Source organism: Falco peregrinus, chromosome 11, assembly GCF_023634155.1.
Source record: "Falco peregrinus isolate bFalPer1 chromosome 11, bFalPer1.pri, whole genome shotgun sequence".
Taxonomy (NCBI): Eukaryota; Metazoa; Chordata; class Aves; order Falconiformes; family Falconidae; genus Falco; species Falco peregrinus.
In genome coordinates, this window is record NC_073731.1 from 28,564,932 (window position 1) to 28,581,631 (window position 16,700).

General features: G+C 44.4%; 1 protein-coding gene across 1 annotated transcript in view; it reads left to right on the top strand.

Moving 5' to 3' along the window:
• Positions 1 to 16,700, top strand: part of LOC101918938 (calpain-13) — a 42,782-nt gene that overhangs the window by 10,696 nt on the left and 15,386 nt on the right. The window contains exons 3-10 of the mRNA XM_055816662.1: positions 189 to 307; positions 4,067 to 4,200; positions 5,991 to 6,165; positions 7,043 to 7,114; positions 8,862 to 8,947; positions 10,368 to 10,442; positions 12,014 to 12,180; positions 13,567 to 13,715. Of these exons, the coding sequence (XP_055672637.1) occupies positions 189 to 307; positions 4,067 to 4,200; positions 5,991 to 6,165; positions 7,043 to 7,114; positions 8,862 to 8,947; positions 10,368 to 10,442; positions 12,014 to 12,180; positions 13,567 to 13,715 (977 nt within the window). The remainder of the gene's footprint in view (positions 1 to 188; positions 308 to 4,066; positions 4,201 to 5,990; positions 6,166 to 7,042; positions 7,115 to 8,861; positions 8,948 to 10,367; positions 10,443 to 12,013; positions 12,181 to 13,566; positions 13,716 to 16,700) is intronic.

Sequence of the window (16,700 nt, forward strand, 5' to 3'; positions counted from 1 at the left end):
TTGACAAAGGACATTGCTGGTGAATACTGGGTAGTGGTTCAGTGTATCGGGGGAGGAAAGGGAGAGAGAAGAATATTTGTTTCTTTAAACAAGCTGGTTCTTAGATGTGGAAGTCCACTCTTCTAAAGAGTTAGTTATGATCCACAACAGTGAGTGACTGAATACATTGGATTCTCCCTTCCTTCAAGGTGACTGCTGGATGCTGGCTGCCCTGGGCTCCCTGACACTGCGGAAGCAATTTGTGGAAAATGTTTTACCAAGGGACCAAGGATTCCAGGAAGATTATGCTGGGATTTTTCACTTCCGGGTATGTATTCCCTGATGTCTTGGTACTGCTTGGGCTTGGCTGGGTTACACAGCGGTTCAAACTGCAGTCCCAGATCTCGACATTCTGGAGTGCTTTGGCTCTTCAGTGTTGACTCTCAGTTTGGAATTTTGCAGAAAATCCCAAATTTTCAAGTGATTCCTTATGCTCCAGTTGGTGCAATCACACTCCAGGGAATATGAAGCCCTTTTCTGAAAGTTTCTGAAAGTTCTGAGACTCCAGAGGTACACATATACCAGCTGTTAGACAGATTTGTGTACATGTGTGTTTTAGATGGCATTCTGGTGTCTGCTTTGATTTGGACAGTTTGTTATGGCTGTCAGCACACTTGTGTTCTTTATATATTTGGATTAATTTTCTGTTTCCCGATATACTTCACCTTGCCCTTTTAGCTCATGGAAATGGCTTGAAATTACATATCCTTGAGGCAGATCAGAGGAACAGGCTTTTGATATTTTGCAAAGAGATTTGTTTTGGGAAGAGGAGCAAGTGTTTTTAGTAAATCTCACTTTCTACCAACTCTTGAAATTCTCTGAATCTCACAAGAAGGCGACTGGGATAGTGACTGGCATGCCCTGCTTCCTTGTGTCTGAGTCGACCACATATCTTGTGGGATTAGAAGCACTTGCAGTACCATTAAGCTCCAGAAGCTAAATTGGATATAGAGGGAATCAGTATATACTCGGCCATTCATCAACTCTTTTTTTTTTTCACATATCTGTTTTGTTATATGTGGTTCAATATCAAGCAAAGAGCTCTGTCAATGAGACTTCTTTGACCTCCTGGAGCTCTCGTGGAGCAGCACCAGGAGGATTATCTTGCAGGCAGTCTAAATTTTGCTCTGTTCCTTTGCTCTTTGGAATACCAGATGTTTCTGTCTTGGCCCATTTCCAGCATGCAGAGGTGCACTGTATGAGATAAATCAGCTGAAAGGACACCAGTCTGCTTAAAACACTTTGAAAGGATGCAAGCTAGATTGTCTTTCATGAGAGCTTTGAAAAGATTAGTTAGGAGCAATCCTTAAATCTTAAGCAGTATAAATACCTTACGGTATTTGAAAATGTTTTCCCTGTCATCTCATCTGCAAATCAATGCAACTGTTTCTGGCTTTCCTTGAGCAGTAAACCCCTGAGAAAGCTTCTCTGAATGGAAATGCTTCTTGGCAGTGCCTTTCAATTATTCCATCAAAAATATTTTACTGCCATCCACAGGCTAAGTCACCAGTCCTCAGTTCAGTGAAGAATCACAAACAAGGCATATCACATACTAATATAAAAATTTTAGTTTATAACTTTTTTTCACCTTTTTGGATCTGGAGCATATTACCTCTCAGGAATACAAAGGGCTGCTCCAGCCTTCCTACACAACACTGGCTGTTCAGCTGCAAGAGTTAAGGGTGTTATGCACTTCATCAGCTGTAGTTGAGATGGGTGACATTTTTATCTAGGGAATAATTACAATGATGTTATTTCACTAGGCATTAAGTTAGTCCTGTGTTTGTACAGGAATCACTTTCTCTGCCACAGAAACTGATGCCTGTGAGGCAGGGTGTGCCATGCGTTGTCATAATGAACAGCAGCAGCTCAGCTGGGAAACAAACAGAAATATTCCGCAGGGAATATAGGGGGGTTTGGCACAGTGCATCAGCTCAAAGCAGGATGGATCTGCCCTGAGTGTTAAAGTCCCTCTCTCAGGAAGAAACTGTTTAAATCTTTAAAGGCCAGCTGAAATCAAGGCCTCCATTTCAGGACACATCCAAAAGGTGCCTTCTAACACCATGCAGAAAAGAGTGGTTGAAAGGCGTGGGATTTTTACCTTGCTCAGTTCCAGAACTGGATTTCACGAAGATCCCTGTCAAGACGGGGGGAAGAAGGCAAAATAACCAGGCAGTATTCCTCCTCTGACCAGCAGCACTCTAGGCATGTTGTTGTCGTCTTGCAGCTGCCCATTTCTTTTTCCTCCTCTTATAAGCCCAGGAAATTGAAGTCTTGATTTAAAAGGCTCACCACAAACGTGGGAGCAAAGAACTTCCCTCTTTGCAGCCTGCCTAAATAGGGATATTTTCTTTCATTTACTGTCATGTTCCCAGCTGCAGTACTTTAAATCCTGGGGGTATAAAGAAATTTCACGAAGCCAGATTCTCAAACCAAAAAGCAAAGGAATTGGCCCTCTCTGAAGGCATATGGGAGACAGTGGTTTCTCCTTTACCACTTGTGCTTCCAGAGCATTCTAGGGCTTTCATGAAGTTTCTTATTCCCATTGTGACTTTTCCTCTCTTTGTGGAGCTCAGATGAGACCACGACCTGGGAGTCTGAGGCAGTCAGGACAAAGCAGTTCTCTTTAACCAGCTGAAGAAAAAAACAATGCTGCATTCAGAAGGTCTCTAAGCTTGAGCTCCCTACCAAAGATGGCCAAGGAACTTGGCTTTTGGAAAAATGTCACTCAGTGGGTTTGGATTGCATTAATCTCCTTGTTTACCTGTTGTGTTTGCACATGAAGCACCGTGGGGAAGTGTGTTGGATGTCACACCTTTTCTCTATGGAATTCTGCTGCCAGATGTTGACGGGTGACAGGAGGGCACATTAGGTGACCAAAAAGACAGTTCCTTTTGGACTGTCTTCTTGCCTGTCTCCCTTTCAGGCAGAGACAGCCAGTGGCAGGCTTTTCCTCAAACTCCTTCCTGCCAAAATCAAGCAGGAAGACTCAAACCACTCCTGCAGCTTAAGTTTGGAAAGTCCAACCCTGCCACCTCCTGCTGCCACTAATGTAGGAAGTGAGAGGCTGGGGTGAGGCAGAAAGTAAGTAGGATCAAACCTGCTTTCAGCTTAGCAGACCGTAAGCTGCTTTGCTGCTGGGCAGATCTGGTCTTCTGCTTTTCTAACAGAACAGCTCATTTGGTTTGTTGTTTTTTTTTTTTTTTTCATTGACCAAAGCTGTTGAAATAAAATCATGCTAGACTAAATCTATTGCTGGCATACTTCCACTGGAGTCCTTAGCATTACTGCAAATAAGAGCTTGGCCTCTTATGATTGCGAATCATGCTAAGCTACATTAATCTGCTAATGACTCTGGAAATGGCTCCTTTAGTTCATCCCCACAGTTCTCTTCCCCTATCTTCTCCCTTGAAAGGTTTCATCAGCTGGAGAAACACCTGCTCTGTCCACACGCTGGAGAGACTGCCTGTGTCCTCCTCATCTATCAGGGAGATAGATAACACCTCAAAACAGTCTTTAGTCACTACACTGTTCCTGTCCATGACAGCACATCAGACTCTTAATTGAAACAAAGAGGAAAGAAAATCTAGAGACTGGATCTTGACAGAGGCTCTCTGGCCAAGAGCTGTGCTGCAGGGGAAAATCCAAGTGCAGCTGAGGAGTGAGGCTTACTGAACCATCTGCGTGATTGTTCTTTATCATCTTGAATGCTTGCTATTGCCTAAGAATATTAGCATATTTCTCATGTTGAGTCTCTCCTCCCACTGATAGCAGGACTATTTATATTCCCAGATGACTCCCCCTGACACCGGGAAATCCAGCCACTTGGTAGTTTTTTTAACAATGTGGATGGACCATTAGCCTGGAGCAGTTCAGAGGAGAACTTGCACGTATCCACGTATTTAGACTAATTCCTGCGCTATTTCAGGAAGCTGTTGCTTGGCATGAATATTAGCTCTTAAAAGAAGTTCATTCTTTTCTCTTCCTTTTTTTTAATTTTTTTTTTTTTTTAATTTTTTATTTCCAGTTCTGGCAATATGGAGACTGGGTGGATGTAGTGATAGATGACCGGTTGCCATTCCTAAACGGAAGATACCTGTCTGTACACCCTCGAACATCAAATGAATTCTGGCCGTCCTTGCTGGAAAAAGCATATGCCAAGTAAATACACCTGGTCTATTCTTCTACCCAGCGTTGATTGCTTTCTACGAGTGGTTTCACCCTCAGCCCAAAGCATACCAGGAGGAGTTCAGGCTAACAGCTATATATGTTGTACTGTGCTTATGCAAGGAACTGTGTGGCCACAGGGCCAGCAAAACCTGGAGATGTTGGTCTCAGGCTGAAGACCTAAATGTACCCAGTCCTATTCTGGAATGTGATGCCCGAGAAGTAAAATGAACAGGACAATGGCTGGTGACACGAAAGGAGCTGGGCATCTCCTTGCTTTAAGCAAACTTCCTTGTTTTCCTTTCTGTATTTGCCTCTGTTTAAAACTGCAGACTCTAAGCAGGGGTTACCTCTGTTTACAGTTACCGATGAGAGATCGTGCAGATATTTGGAGAGGGCAATGAAAGGAAGTGTAACTGAAGAGCATGCCCAGCAAGCACAACACATGCGCTCTGTGAGTTGCTGGTCAGCTCCTCTCAATTCACACAGAGAGCTCTGCCACTTGGCTGAGTTCCCCAGTGCACCGCAGGGTTAATAACATTTAATAAAGAGATAATAATTTTAAAAAGATACTCTGAGGAGCAAAGGGATCAGAGTGTGGTCCTCTAGCATCTGTAACATAGCCCATTATTAAATACACTGAAGAGAAATTCCTGTGCTAGGGGTAATACAAAGGGCTGGAAATTGGTACAGATACCCTACATCAAGCTGGATAACATTTGCAATGCAGTAGAGAGAGAGGAACCGAAGAAGAGAGCTCATTATTTTGGCACATTTGGTCAGGAATAAGCAAATGTTAAAGCAGCATCTGAGTGACTCAGGAATAAGATGCATTTTGCCCTGAGTTATCTCAGAAAAGTTGACTCAGGATTCAGTATCAATTTGCTGCATAAGATTTTAATTACAAAGCAAACCAAACCTCTATTAAATTAAAGTTGCAAGCGATGCTGTTTATGAGATTCCAATTTGAGAAGTTTTTCCCCAGTGCCCATGACAAATTCTTTTCATCAGTGTAGGACAAGGACAACCCTTCAAAATATAATTAGCTGCAGACTTCATTTGATTACATTCATTAAATACAGTGTGTATGGTGGGGTTTAACAGCATGCTCTACCTGTTGTAAGTACGCCATGTTCCAGCTTATTTGCTGTCCCAATAAAAAGCACATGATAAAAACAACAAGGACTGTGTTGGCAATATTATATTATTAACCTATTATTGCAGTCTAGCAGAGTGAACTGGGAACGGTGCTGTCTTGCCTTGGGAGCATGGGCAGATACTGTCACCTCTCTTTTCTTCCTATTTCTCATCTACAAAAGGGATACCGAACATTTTTGTGAAGTCGTGACAAAATATGATGGAGAGAATAATAGTTCAGCTCCATTTGATCTGAAATATCCATTTGAACTAGGCACCCTTGGCTCCCTTCCTGTTCGGAAGAAGGAAACTGGATACTTCAAGATGAGATGCAGCTCAGCTCCCTAAAATGTCTGCGTTGGCCTGAGATACACCTTATTATTTTCCATTGTCTGTAAATGACTCTAGACAGCTGCCTCTGATGTGGGTGGATATGTAGGAAAAGTAACTCTTTGCCTCATCATTCCGCAGGGCATGTGTTGTATCTGGCCATGTGTTTCAATCATGTTTCCTTTCATTGCCTCTCCCCAGTGTCTGCACACCCCAGGGTCCCCCCATGTCCATTTTGGAAGCCATCATTGTACGTTCTTTATTAAAACATAGTGCAAGGAATAATTAACTTTTTTTTTTTTTTTTTTCCCCCCCAGATTGCAGGGCTCCTACCAGAACTTGCATGGAGGCTACATTTCTGATGCTTTAGTAGACCTCACAGGTGGAGTCCAAATGCAGTTTTCATTGAAGGATCCCCCTCCTGATCTGGAGGAGATACTGGAAGCAGCTGACAAATCTCAGTGCCTGATGGGGTGTAGCACCTCAGGCCAGGTGAGTCATAGGGCCAGTAGCCTGCCTTTCTTGGCTTACTGTGTTTGCAATAAGGTTGTTCTGAGTGAAAAAGGAAGTCCGTAATCTCTCTGTGCAATAGTTATAGTTTATGGATGCCTGAAGAGATTTGGCAGCAGAAAGTAGTTAAGGTTATGCAGTCGGGAATGTAAAAGGCTTTCAGGTAGATGGATTGGTCTGTCAGAGACGGGTCTGTGGCTTCTCTCCTGGATGATTCCACAGCTATAGAGTGGTATCCTCTCGCAGCAGGGCTGATTTTGGCCTTACAGCTTTGTGATTGACTCTAGCAAGACCAAAAGGCACCTCTCTTCTGTGAGAGGATGCTATTATCGCATTGTGATTCGCAGGCTACTGGTGTTAATGCTGGGAACTTGCAAAAGGCTTTGTGATGTCAGAAAGTATCTTGCTAAAAGTTTGCTAAAGCTTCCCTTACAGCATGTCAGGGGAGACTGCAAAGTGTGTGACATAGCTGCTGTAGTGCCTGGTTTGTTGGGACACGAAGCTCAGCTGTTGCAAACAAGCCAAGGACTAGCCCCTCAGCTCAGATGGCTGGCACTGAGCTGTGGGTGGCAGGGAAGTTCTGACAGTGATCCAGTCTAGGTCGTTCTGCAGTTGCAGCAGCCCTGGGACATTGAAGACCTTGGAAATATGTGAAGATCTTTAGTTTTGTTAAATGTACTGGCCTGCTTATGGCTGCAGTGGGAACAGTCACAGTCCTCTGGAGCCAGTGTATCTGAGGTACTGCTGTAGTCAAAACCAAACTTTTTTTCTGCCATGCGAATGACAGTTCTGGGAGCTGATGGCCATGCCTTTGCCAGTGTGGCAGAGAGCTAAAAGCTGTGCTTTCTCCCTTCTGCAGCTGAGAAGGAACATAGAGCTGAGGAATGGGATTGTACAGGGTCATGCTTACACTGTCACAGGAGCTGCAAAGGTAAGATCGAGGACTCGTTCCTGCCTGGTGGTCTTGTACTGGTGATCTACTACAGTGCAGTCACACTGCTGTTCCATTCAGAGTAACTTTAATTAGCTTCACAATTAAGAGGGATTGTTGAAAGCTCATAGTGCAAATTCCAGGAGATGGAAGGGTTCTGGCTCAATGGGAAGACAGAGGATATCTGAATCCTATATTTTTTTCTAATGGAAAAATGCAACTTAAATGCATTTTTGGTTTGTGACACTTTAAAGCAAATATAGAATTTCTGGGGATTTTCATTCCGTGCTGACTCTTAAAAAATTCATTTTTCTATTTCAAATGGGAATAGAAGCACTGGCTGAAATTGTGGGATTTGTCGTGTGATGCAAATCTACATTTGTTCAGCTCAACCACAAGCTGCCAAAATTCAGGGTGTGATAAATAAATAACTTGCTGGTTCAAGAACAGCATTTCTTCATCTTTTAAAGCTGTTCTATTCATGCAGAACTTTTCCTGGCAAGATATTAATATAGCTGATCTGAAAACAGGACCAATTTATCATACAAATCCAAAGAAATGACGGATTTTTTACAACCAGAAGTCAGAACATGCCTTACTCCAGTAAGCTGCAGTGCACACAGGGAGAGTTAATAGTGAGCAAGGCCAAGATGGAAACCAAACAATGGCTATGCTAGTAAGCAAAATCGCTACAACACATTTTAAATCTCAGAACCTACAGTACTTTGGAAAGGGGACGTTGTTTTCTGTAAGCAATTTTCTCCCTTGTCCCCCTCTCTTTAATGGTTTCCTGTCTGACCTTGGCTTTGGTTCATAGCCCCTCATGCCGTGGCATGCTTGGTGCCATCATTACTGTCAGCGTGCTTCCTCTTGGAGGACACTTGCTCATAGCCAAGAGGCTCCAAAATGGAAGGATGGGGTTTGACAGGCTCCAGAGGAGTCTCCAGCTGGCTCTCCTCAAGACAGGGGTGGAAGGATCGCAAATCCTGTTGGAGAGGAAGCAGGCTGTTTGAGCTTCCTGCTGCTCATGATGTCTGCAGAGAGGAGAAACAGTCTTGCCTCGCCTTACAGGAGCGCCAAGGCATCCAGGGGGGTGTCCGATGGGGAAATTATTTGAGGATGGCCAGGGATTGGGCCTTTGTATGGGAAGAAGCTGCCATGGCATTTGTTTCCAATACTGCCTGTGAGTGTAAGCAAAGCCAGAAACAACAGGTTTGCTTCTCCTTTCCACTTACACCATTTTGGATTCACTGGCACAAGTGGGCTGCTTCTCGCTTAAACCAGGGACAGCAAGAGGAGAAAAGCACAGAAACTCCAGCTATTGGAAACCACAGTACTGTAGATAGCTACAGATTCTGTTTATCATCATCTCTCTGTGCTGTTGATACTCACTCCAGGCAGTCTGGTGACCTCGTTCCTCAAAGTCTCTGCCTTTGCTGACTCACAGCATCAGATGTGCAGAGTTAGGCACTAGAATTTCCCAAGGCTGTTGAAGTCATTCTGTGTAGCAGGAACGCTGCGTCTTCCCTCTGTGTCAGCTATTCACTGTCTCAGGAAAGCAAAACGGACTAGTTTTCTCCCACTCGCCTTTACAATGTAGGAAAAAGCACTGATTTTTAGCTGCACTCAAGTGAGATCAGAAGTTAAACCAGGTCTCCAGTGTATAGAAGAAGATCCATCATCTCTTCACTGAATGTCACAATTGTGAAAAGCTGTGACGAAGTATGTTTTGCTTTCCTCTTTACAGATACGCTACAAGAATGGCTGGAAACATATCATCAGAATCTGGAATCCATGGGGCCATGGGGAGTGGAAGGGGCCCTGGAGTGATGGGTATGGTCTTAAAGCTTTAATCTTATAAGGAGAATCCCCCTTTTATAGGCTTATTGTAAAGGACCTCTGCCTTGCACCCCTTATAATGAAGCAGACATTTCTAAATCAATTCATTATAAGTGTTACTTCCATCTGCAAAGCAACTGCCCACAGAAATCCAGCCCAGGGAAAACTAATGCAGCATTGGTTTTATATGTGTTCCTCATTAGCTCTAGCTCAGCTATCCCTTTTTGTCTATGTGTACATTTTTCCCAGTGGGTAATTCCAGATAAATAAAGATGAAAGGGTTGTTATTACCTGCAGTAAGCTCTGGCCGTTCCCCTAGATGCTGGCTGACTTCTTCTACTGAATTGTCCTGCAGTGGTCATGCATCCACCTTCCTGCTCCTTCTTCCCCTCCCATAAGGGGGGGATCTAGGAAGAGGATGGTTAGCAGCGTCTGTGAGAGTAGGGCAGTATTTTTATGCAGTATTGAACACAGAGAGACAAAAAGGGTCCTTGGTTATAGCAAAAGCAAAGTGCTGCTGGATGGCTTGAACTGACCTTTTGGATCCTACATGCAGCTTTGGAGATGCAAGGACGACTTTGCTTCTGTGCGTATAAGCTAACTTCACTTTCCTGAGGAAAAGAATGGTACAGAGGAAGAGTGCAATTGTGTTTTGTAAATAAATAGATGTTAGTTTTCCTGATGGAATTGCATCAGTGTTTTCCTGACTAGAGAGATGTACACGTATCACTCTTCGGTGATTTAATAGCATCCCACCTGTGCCTGTTGCTGGGATCACTCATAACCTCTCCGCTGAGAAAAGTCAGGCATGTTGCATCTCAATGGGTTGGCGAGTGGTGGAGACATGTTCAAGGCTGGGGTAACAGCTATCTGCTCAGGCAGCATCCTCCCATTTTTTGGAAGGGTGAACTATAATCCTAACTGTAATTGAAATGTCAGTAGAGTGCGTTCACAGGTAAGCTGCATAAATCAATAAATTATTGATTCATGCTCTGTTTATTTATCTTAAACTCTGCAGAAAGTACAATTATCACTTAATTATAAACATGCTGCTTGGAAACAACACATTTGACTGGCTAATGTGCCCTCTACATGCCAATGTAATATCAGCACTTCAGAGTGCTATGCCTTGGTACCTCACTAACCTCTGCAGCAGGGGGACAGGTGACCAGGGCTTGGAGGTCAGAGGCAGGATTCCCCATCCCAGGGTGGGCAACTCAGGCACAGCAAAGGTGCAGAGCTCTGTTTTCTGGTCTTGGCTTTGAAGGTATTGAGCACAGTTCTGTTCCAAACCTGCAGTTTGCTCACTTGTCCTGATCCCTCATGACTTGACAGGCTGCTTAGAGGAATGGGCTGGCCAAAGATATGGAAAATTATGCCTCACATCTGCTTGTTGATTTGTTCCTGTTTGCAGCTCTCCTCAGTGGGACCATGTTGAGCCTCAATGCAGAGAAGCTCTCCTCAGAAATAAGGACGATGGAGAATTCTGGTATTTCCCTATCAATCTTTCTGTTTATCAGGATTTTTTTGTTTGTGTTGATTATGAAAAGAGACATTTAGGCAGTTCTCTGCTCTTAGTGATGGCTCAAGGTACCCTGTGTTAGCTGTGTGCAAACAGCAAAGTGGAGGTTGTCCTGACCCCATGGTTTCAGAGGAAACAAGGCCTGGAGAAATGGAGTTGGCCAAGGTTAAGTGACACACTGCTGAAAAAAATAAACAGTGAGAGAACTAAAAATCCAGCTCCCTGAGACCTAGTCATTTTGCCACACTGCCCTTCCCCATAAAACGCCTAGCTTGAATCTTGGATTGGCTGGTGCTTGGAAGGGACAGGTGGCTGAGCAGGTCATACAACCTGTGCACTTGACTGCTTTGGAGGTTCTTGTGGTTCTTCCCTGCCTCTGATTACTCTCAGATCCAGTTTAGCCATGTGTGAGGCATCATAGAATGGTTTGGGATGGAAGCAACCTTAAAGATCATCTAGTTCCAACCCCCCTGACATGGGCAGGGACACCTCCCACTAGACCGGGTTGCCCAAAGCCCCGTCCAGCCTGGCCTTGAGCACTGCCAGGGATGGGACATCCACAGCTTCTCTGGGCAACCTGTTCCAGTGCCTTACCGCTCATAATGAAGAATTTCTTCCTTATATCTAATCTCAAGTCTACCCTCTTTCAGTTTAAAACCATTCCCCCTTGTCCTATTGCCACATGCCCCTGTAAAAAGTCCCTCTCCAGCTTTCCTGTAGGGCTCCTTTAGGTACTGAAAGGCCACTATAAGGTCTCCCTGGAGCCTTCTCTTCTCCAGGCTGAACAACCCCAATTCTCTCAGCCTGTCTCCATAGGAGAAGAGCTCCAGCCCTCTCATCATCTTCATGGACCTCCTCTGGACTTTCTCCAACAGGTCCAAGTCCTTCTTATGTTGGAGGACCCAAAGATGAATGCAGCACTGCAGATGGGGTCTTGGGAGAGCGAAGTAGAGGGGGAGAATCACCTCCCTCACCCTGCTGGCATGCTTCTTTCGATGCAGCCCAGGATATGGTTGTCTTTCTGGGCTGCAAGAGCACATTGTCGGGTCATGTTGAGCTTCTTGTCAACCAACACCCCCAAGTCTTTCTCCTCAGGGCTGCTCTCAGTCCATTCTCTACCAGCCATCCTTTAGAAAAGCTATTGTTATTCAGAAAGTGCATACTTGCCCCATGAAGCTCTGAGAGCAGGGGAACAGCAGGCTGGTCTGAGATAGATGCTACAGACTTGAGCAACACATGAATGTGGTCAGGATGCTGCACAGGGACAAAGCAAGATGCAGTGTCAGAGATGTATTGGAGATAGCAGGGCTCCACTTAGGTACTACTGCACATGCCCTGTAACTTCACAGGGGCTTTAGGTGCGGTTAGGGCAGCCCAAATGCACTGAGAGCTGACCTCTTCTGCAAGGTACCAGCCAGCTCGGCTACAACCTGCAAGTGCTCTCCATAATCCCCTTTTAAAGATATGGGGAGTGAACCTGAGTACCTGAGTCTCAAACATGGCTTTCAAACGGAAAAGTGAGATTTTTTCCTCTGCAGGATGTCCTGTGAAAACTTCCAGGAGCAGTTTTCCTGGCTGTATATATGTAACAGCACCCCAACGTTTTTGGACTTTGGAGATCAGCACTGCACAACATGGTCTGTAGAGAGGCACATCAGCCTGTGGAGCCCGGTCCTTGTCACCGGCAGGAACAACTATTCCCCAGGTAATGAACTCTCACTGCAATCACCCGGCCCTCTCTTCCTCTCCACTGGTGCTTACAGTGAAACAATCACTCTGAGCATCGAATGGCAGAAATATTGATTGCCAGTTATTAATGCCCTTTCCCGTTACATGACCTATCAGCTAAAGAGGCAGAAACAAAGCAGCAGCACTGGCTGCTGAGTTAAAACAAGAGGCTTGTGATTTAGAAACCCTGAACTCTTTCAAAGAAAATGTGCTTGTCTACCTTCTTTCAGCCAGTTGCAGTAGGTGTTACTGGGGACCTCATCAGAGGTCTGGCAAATATGTAGCTGATTTTACGGAGCGAGAAATACTCTGAAATTAAATGGTTATGAAATTAAATAATTGTGCTACAAAGCTATTTTCAAAGATAGAAAGGCCTTAGAGCAGATAAAGATCATTGGTTTTACTGCCTGTGCAAGGCCTCTTCTGGCATTGCAAACTGATTATTAGTAGTTTGATTTTTTTATTTTTATATTATATTGTCTTATCCTACTTATTTTACAGTTGCATCACTATTTGAGCTCTGTTTTTAATCTAAGATGGTAGCATGTGGTTAGTGAAGGAGCTTCTTTTTTTCTGCAACGCTGATCCCTGACTTAGCAGATTTCAGCTTACGGGTTTCAGCCCCCTCCTCATAACTTGGTCACCATGTCTTGAGGGGTGACAACAAAGCAATGACTGTGCTGCTGCACACCATGGGCACTGGGGCTAAGCAAAGAGGTGCAGGGGCTGAACTGAGGCTAAATTGCCGCTTTGAAGGCCACCCAACACACCTGCATGGCTTAATGTCTAGACTAGTTTAAGCAGTTGCTGCCATCTCAGTCCTTTTTCCCCAGTTTCGGCATTTTGCTGCTTTCTTATTGGGGGTGCTTCCTGTTAACCAAAACTTTGGCCAAGAAGCCTTTTCCCTCTGGTGCCCAACACCCTGTCTTGCCCATCACAAACACTAACAGGAAGGAAGGAGAGGATATCTTTGGACCATTTTGTCTTTTTCTTTTATGTGTTTATGACCTCCAAGCCACGGTCTTTTTCAGCTCAGCCACTGGGTCAGGTGGCTAAGAATCGCTGCTTTTCTACCTCAGGGGAAGTGTGCCGTGTAGGTGAAGCAGACATAAGGGGGGTTGAGAAATCTACACGACTTTTATGACTTTTCCAGAGATTTCTAGAATGATTCATGTGCAATTAGTTTAACTCCAGATGCCTCAACTCCAGCTGGTAGTGTAGAGACTATAGTCCTCTGTTGTATTGAAAGGATCTTGGACCAGTAACTACCTATTGCTCTGGGTCCATATAAGAAAGATCTTACACAATAGACTACTACTGGGAAATCTATGTGGCTGCTATTAATCTATTAACACTTTCTCAGCAGGTGCAGTTTCAACAAACCCTCAGTATTTTTTCAAAGTACCAGATTATGACCCAAAATCCTATAATGTAGTCATTTCGCTTATGCAAAAACATGCCAAGGATATGAAGGGTGCAAAAATCCTGAAGATTGGCTTTTTTATCACCACGGTAAGCACAATCAGGTATCATGTAGGCACTGTTGTTTTTCTGTGTGGTGTATTGTTCCTGTACATGGAAGTGAAAGACTCAGTTGCCTTTTGGGCTGTGAAAAGAGAGCAGTCAGTATTTCGAGTGAATTTCTGGATGCCTTCTATCATAGAACATTGCAGGGAAAGTAGAGTTAACCAGGCTTAGTTCCCCTTATTCACGTCTGAAGAGAGGAAAGGTTGAACTTTTAGTTCTGTAGCAATTCAGGGAGTCCCTGTGTTACAAGATGTGCCAGGGCAATATCCTCTGTGCCCAGCGGTACTGGTGCTGTGCCTTGCTGGCCTGGCAGAGGCATGACAGCCAGCACTAACCATGGTACTTGAGCTGTACTCCAGGTCTAGTGGGGAAGCAAATGGCCCCTTTTTCCACAAAATGGGCCTGTCTTACTCATCCCCTCTTTTCTAACACAGATATGCCATGCAAAACCCATTTACCAAATACATGGAAGGCTTTGCTCAAGACCAGCGCGGAGGTAATCCATCCCAGATACCTGGGACCTGCAATACTATTTCCCTGGGATTTTTTCTTGGTGACTGTCCAGGGAGATGCCATTTCAAGGGCAGTTGTTGTCAGAGCATTACCAAGCTCACCGAAGGCACAATTGCTAGTGCAAATGGATGCTGGCCTTTTCCAAAGTGTTTTTGTTGTTGGCTGAGGAGGGTGGGAGAGGATTGTTCTTAACCTGAAGAGTAAAAGGAAGCAGAGATTTCTATGATCCTAACTTCACATTCTCCTGATCACTGGAGAGGTTTGCCCTAGTCCCAGACTTTGAGTAATTGACGCCGTAAGTATAACAGCTCCTTGTAAAGGAAGAGCATGGCTTTGTAGCTCATAAAAAACAGTGTCTGAGAAACAAAAGATGTCATAAAAAGAGCATCCACCCAGCAAGTGGAATCCACTATGCCTATGCAAGGAGATCCCCTGCCAGGCACAGGTATATAAGAGCTGTAGGACTCTGTGGGGCCAATTGTGCCACTCGGAAAGAGCTGCTGCTCCTGGTAGATGGGGAACTTGCTCCTTCCAGTATCCTCATCAGCTGTCCCTCAACAGTCACAAGACATGGTGGTCCCTGCATGCTCTTACATGATGCATGTCCACCTTGATTTGTTGCCTGTTATAACAGAAGTGACCCTCACTGGGAGGTGATGACATAGGTCTTGGGTCCCTTGAAAAGAGGTTGTTTAATCAAGTAGTAGACTAGGGGGCAGATTTTCTCTATTCTTGCTTTATATTTGAAATTTCTTTCTTCCCTTCCAGTTGATGCTTAGGTGTGTTCATTTAGTTTTTCTCTTTCTTGCTATGTTCCCAAGGATTTGAGGAGTATGTCAAATCTGGATGACATGGGTTCTGTGGGCTGTCAGCCCATAGCTCACCTCCAAACCCAGTCTGGGCTTCTGATCTTAGGTGATTTCCCACACGGAGCTGAAAAGCAAGCCCAGGACAGACCACTACTAGAGGCGAGAGGACTACTTTGGAGCACCTGGTCAATGAGCAAAAAGGGGACAGTTATGCTGCTCCGTCACGCCATAGCTTTTAGTAACGTAATGAGACTGGTACAGATCCATACAGCATATTATACAGAAAATATTCCCCCATGGACACAGCCTAAGTATTTCAACATGAGAGCTGGTCTACCAGCTCCTTACAGCCAGCCCAGCGTCCTGCCCTGGTAGCAGCAAAAGCCAAGTCCAGGAGCTAAAACCAGGGTAGGTGTGCAGTGCTATTCCCTCAGTTTATTTCCCAGTGTCTAGTCTCAGTGCCTGAGGGTGGTCAGAAGTGGCATCTTTGTGTGAAAGTTTACAAGGTGTTTTCTTTGTGCAAAAAGAGTGCAATTGCTACAATTCATGTGGCTTCACTCTTCCTGAACTGCTTTCACTGCCATTATTCATTAGCAGCATTATTCAGTACCTTTTGAGCTACATCAAATTGTTGCTGCGTAAAAGAGTGTATTCCTTGGCAGGATGAGAGGGGGATGCAGCACAGGTAGGGATGCAAACCAGAATGGCCATACCTGATAGCTCTAGGAAGCCTTTGATTAAATACAGACAAGGAACACTAATACATGGCTGTGAGGGAAGCTTAATGTTGTGTGGTACTGCTGAGCAACCTATAGAGGCTGATTCTTACCTCACACCGGGTTTGACTCTGTTGAGAAATTAATCTGCTTCTGCTTTTTACCAGAAGGAATGTGGAATGAGACCCAAAAAGTCAAAAAAGGATTACACCACTTATTTCTTTGCAACACTGCCCGTTTCTATCTGCTTAAGATATGACCCATAATACTTCGCAGTCTACATACCTCCCAGCCGTCTGTAACAGTAGTCATCTTTTTTTTCCTCCCAAAATAGCAGTTTTATGTTATTGTCTCCCAAAGGCATGGCTCATAAATAACTCTGCCACGCCATATAACCATTCTAAATGGAATTTATACATGCTGACGTATTTTGGGGGAATATATTTAAGAAGGGTTTTTTATTATGCTATCTTTACATGTCATCATAGTAATAGCTGTTACATTACATTTGTTTCGTCTCAGCAAAAATACTAGGATAACAGGAGAAAGATCCAAATATTCTATTTTCTTGTGACACATGCTGGAAAGTTTGGGTTGTGATTCTTGAAGCAGTCATCTGGGTGAGATGCTCAGTGAGCTCTCTGACCACTCTGAGTCACACTAGGGACATCTCAGGGAGGTTTTAGTACAAACATTCATCCTTGATTCCTTCATGAACTCCAGACTCTGTAATGTTAATTGAAGTTCTCTTCAAATCTACTTACATTCATTTTGCCTTCTGTTTCTTTAAGTTCTTCCACCCTTGTGCATTTTTGATGTGTCCTTGAACAAAGTCTGTCACCTGGATGGGCTTTTCACGCCACTGGGGACGGTCAAGGGGTGTTAGATGCAGTGTGTATTGAGAGAGCTGTGGGAATGTAAGGCTGCTGTTG